Below are 4,370 nucleotides of genomic sequence, written 5' to 3' on the forward strand. Positions count from 1 at the left end.
TCCACGCAATTCTAAAAACTTTCAAGTTAGTTTTTCTCCATTTGCGCTCAAGACTACGAGTTTTTTTTTCTTGAGAGAATGGGTATTACTGTTGTACCATGGCGCAGTACGTTTTTCTCTAACCTTTTTCAATTTGATGGGGGCAACAGCTTCTAATGTATTAGAGAAGATAGTGCCCATGTTGCTAGTTATTTCGTCTAGTTCATGTGTACTTATTGGTACACAGAGCAGTTGAGATAAATCAGGCAGGTTATTTGTGAATCTGTCTTTGGTGGCTGGAACAATAGTTCTGCCCGGACGATAACGCGGAGCCATATAGTTAATATTAGTAATACGCAGCATGCACGATACAAGGAAATGGTCAGTAACATCATCGCTTTGAGGTACGATATCTATATCAGTAAGATCAATTCCATGCGATATAATTAAATCTAGCGTATGATTAAAACGATGAGTGGGCCCGGTGACATTTTGCTTTACTCCAAAAGAGTTTATTAGGTCAGTAAACGCAAGTCCTAATGCATCATTTGTATTATCAACGTGAATATTAAAATCTCCGACAATTAGCGCTTTATCAACAGTAATCAATAGGTCTGAGAGGAAATCTGCAAATTCTTTTAGGAAATCTGTATACGGCCCTGGTGGTCTATACACAGTAGCCAGAGCAAGAGATACGATAGATTTCTTTTGCATATCTGACAGTGTAACATTAAGCATTAGTATTTCAAATGAGTTAAACCTGTATCCTGTCTTCTGAGTAACATTGAGAATATCACTATATATTGTTGCAACACCGCCACCACGACCAGTCTGACGGGGCTCATGCTTATAATAGTAGCTTGGTGGAGTAGACTCATTTAGACCAATATAATCATTAGGTTTTAGCCAGGTTTCAGTCAAGCAGAGTACATCAAAACGATTATCTGTGATCATTTCATTTACAATAACTGCTTTGGGTGAGAGTGATCTAATGTTTAGGAGCCCAAACTTTAAAAATGGTTTTTGTTCATTTATTTTAAATTGTTCTGGTTTAATCACGATCAGATTTTTTCTAGATCCTGCATTAAATTTATATTTTGACCTCACTATTCGGGGAACAGACACAGTCTTTATAGATTGTGCAGCGCAAGTACTTCTATCATTTAAGCGGGTAGCACACAAGTCATCAGGGCAGTTATTTGAGATTTGACTTACTAGTCATATGGTGCGTAGTGTCCTGGAGATGTTGTCCGACAGGAGTTCTGCTCCGACTCTGCTGGGATGCACACCATCAGTGCGAAACAGCCTAGGACGCTCCCAGAAAAGATTCCAGTTATTAACAAAGAGCAGTTTCTGTTCTTTACACCATGACAATAACCATTCATTTAAAGCAAAAAGCCTACTGAACTTTTCGTGTCCTCGTCGATACGTGGGAAGCGGTCCTGACACGATGATCGTCGTCGCGGGCGATGTGCGGCGCACCGTCTAGATCAGGCTTCTGAAGTCCCTCTTCAGTGTCTCCGTCTGCCGCAGCTTGGTGTCGTTAGCCCCCGCGTGAAGCACGACCGCTCCGGGGCTCTCGTCACCCTTCAGGATCGCGGGTATCTGCGCAGAAACATCGAGAACACGAGCACCAGGGAAACAGTGAGTGTGCACCTTACCTTCAGTTAACGTAGCACGGACGTGCCGGACGATGGAGTCTCCGATGATCACAGCGTCGCGTTCCGTCTCGCGGAGGGGAGCGAAGCAGTTCTGGGTGGAGATCTCGAAGACCGGAGGCGGCGGAGGGGGAGAGGTCGTCGCCCGGGGCCTGGCTTGCGTCTTCCGCTGCGGCTGCATCCAGGGTCCGTGGTGTCCCAGCGCTGGAGTGCAGGACATCTGGGAAGATCGCGTCCTGGGTGCACCGGGCCTGTGCAGAGAAACACACGGAGTAGAGGTGGTGGGAGAGTTAGCAGCGCGCTGTATACTTACCTCGGACTTGTGAGCGTCAGCCTGGGATGTCTCCAGCGCGACTCTCCGCTCTCTCACCTGGGTCTGCTTTGCCACCAGGTCCCGGATCTGCTTCTCCACGGCCTCCAGCTCGACCTGCACCGAATGCAGCTCGAACGTGTCCTCACCTGCACTCAAAGGTAGACACACATCCGCCATTAAAGCAAGTAACAGTGAGTAAAACAATGGTAATGTGTGTGAATAGAGTATTAGTAATGTAAGCGAGATTAGCGGCAACCACGCTGGCGATGCTAGCGGGCTATATCCTAATAGCGGACTCGGAAAGTCAAAAATAGAACTAGTGCTAACAAGGCGCTCTGATTGTTTTTGTTGTAGAATACGATAGGGGATATATTCACACGTTATAGAACTGAAAAGGATGGTGTATAAAATTGATTTTAAGATAAAAAATTAGACGACAAAGAATTAACTTGACGGAGCTCAAACTCAAAACACACGGCAGCAACAAACAGGTCATCTTTTATAAAACGCTTCTTCACTAAAACAGGCTTATATAAGCCATGAAAGGAGGATGAGGCATGTTAAGGAAAGCACACTCAAGAGATTCCAGGTGTAATGTATTTTACACAACAACCTTCTGTTTTCATTGATGTCAGCAGTGTTTTGTGTTTTAAACCGTATTCTCCTCAGTCTGTGCTCCTCTCTTTAAAGGGGTCATATGATGCTTTTTTAAAGATCATTATTTTGTGTATTTGGTGTAACAGAATATGTTGACATGTTTTAATGTTCAAAAAACACATTATTTTTCGAATACTGTACATTATTGTATGTCCTCTATGCCCCGCCTCTCTCAAACGCTTAGTTTTCTACAAAGTCCCTCCTTCCGACAAGCACAGTCTGCTCTTGATTGGCCAACTGTCCCAGTGCATTGTGATTGGCCGAACACCGCAAGCACTCGTCGGAAATGTAACGCCCCATACCATAATCGCGAGCTTCATCTTTCAAAATAAATGTAAAGACAGTAAATAATGTCATTAGTTTTGCCATCAGTTCAAGCCCAAAAGGGGAACAGAATTACGTGACAGACACAGTGATGAAGCTGGTATGTGTTTGCAGTACACAAGCCACGGTTAAGACAGCTGACTCCACTGTGATGTGGACAACACCGCAGCACTGGCCAAGAAAGCACAGCAGCGTCTCTACTTCCTCCGCAAACTGAGAAGAGCCAGAGCCCCGGCCCCCATCATGTGCACCTTCTACAGAGGCACCATCGAGAGCATCCTGACCAGCTGCATCACTGTGTGGTATGGCGCCTGCAACGCGTCCTGCCGCAAGACACTTCAACGCATAGTGAGAGCAGCTGAGAAGATCGTTGGTGCCTCTCTCCCCTCCCTTTAGGACATCTACAACACCCGTCTCACCCGCAAAGCCCTCTGCATTGCAGGTGATCCCACCCACCCGACACACAGCTTCTTCAGTCTGCTGCCATCAGGGAGGAGACTGCGGAGTCTCCAGGCCAGGACCAGCAGACTGAAGGACAGCTTCATCCATCAGGCTGTCAGGAAGCTGAACTCCCTCCCGACCTTGCCCCCCCTCCCCTCTCTTGCCCCACTCACCACTGAACTCTGACCCTCTGATGGACTCTCCCACTCCCCCCTCCCAAATACACACACACACTGTCACTTTAATCAGTCTGAATAAGCTCTTTTGCACTACAAATCATTTTTTTGCACTACAATCACTATATCTGCACTGTTGTTTACTTTACTGGTTTGCACTCTATCTTCCATATGCCTTGTGCTTTATATATATATTTTTACATTTTACCTTATTTGTATAGTTGTATTTTGTATTTAATCTGTATTTATGTTATCTGTATGCACCCAAGGGTCTGAGAGTAACGCAATTTCAATTCTCTGTGTGTATGTACTGTACATGTGGAAGAATTGACAATAAAGCAGACTTGACTTGACTTGACTTGACTATAAAACTGTCAGTAAAAATGCAAAAACAACACTTTGCATACTTATCACCCTTTTCATTCATATATGATTTGTTTTATGGACCTTGTATGGGCTCTTCATCATGAGAAGGACATTCCTCCATTTGGAGGTACCGTGTCTTTGAGGAATGCAATTTGAATTTGAAAAAAAGATTGATTTATTGTTCCATGCTTTCTTTTACAGTTACCCTCTGCTGAAGCTGCCTCTGCCAGGAACAGGGCCTGTGGAGTTCACCACTGGAGTACGAGATTACTCGATCCCATCCCATGAGTCTCAGGGTGACCTGTCTGAGCGCCCTGATTGGGTAAAATTAAATGCTTTTGTTTGATATACAACAGGGGTCAGCAACCTTTTCGGCATGACGTGCCATTTAAAATTTTTCTGGTTAACCACTGTGCCAATACCCCCCCCCCCCCCCACACTTTATTCTATTTACAA

At 44.9% G+C, this 4,370-nt stretch overlaps 1 protein-coding gene across 1 annotated transcript in view; it reads left to right on the forward strand.

The window, feature by feature from the left end:
• LOC107591983 (sterol regulatory element-binding protein cleavage-activating protein-like) overlaps positions 1–4,370 on the forward strand; it is a 34,265-nt gene that overhangs the window by 14,082 nt on the left and 15,813 nt on the right. Inside the window, exon 3 of the mRNA XM_016281303.1 lies at positions 4,116–4,236. Within this exon, the coding sequence (XP_016136789.1) occupies positions 4,116–4,236 (121 nt within the window). The remainder of the gene's footprint in view (positions 1–4,115; positions 4,237–4,370) is intronic.

This window comes from Sinocyclocheilus grahami, unplaced genomic scaffold, assembly GCF_001515645.1.
Source record: "Sinocyclocheilus grahami isolate Dianchi unplaced genomic scaffold, SAMN03320097.WGS_v1.1 scaffold9.1, whole genome shotgun sequence".
In the NCBI taxonomy this organism is placed as follows: domain Eukaryota; kingdom Metazoa; phylum Chordata; class Actinopteri; order Cypriniformes; family Cyprinidae; genus Sinocyclocheilus; species Sinocyclocheilus grahami.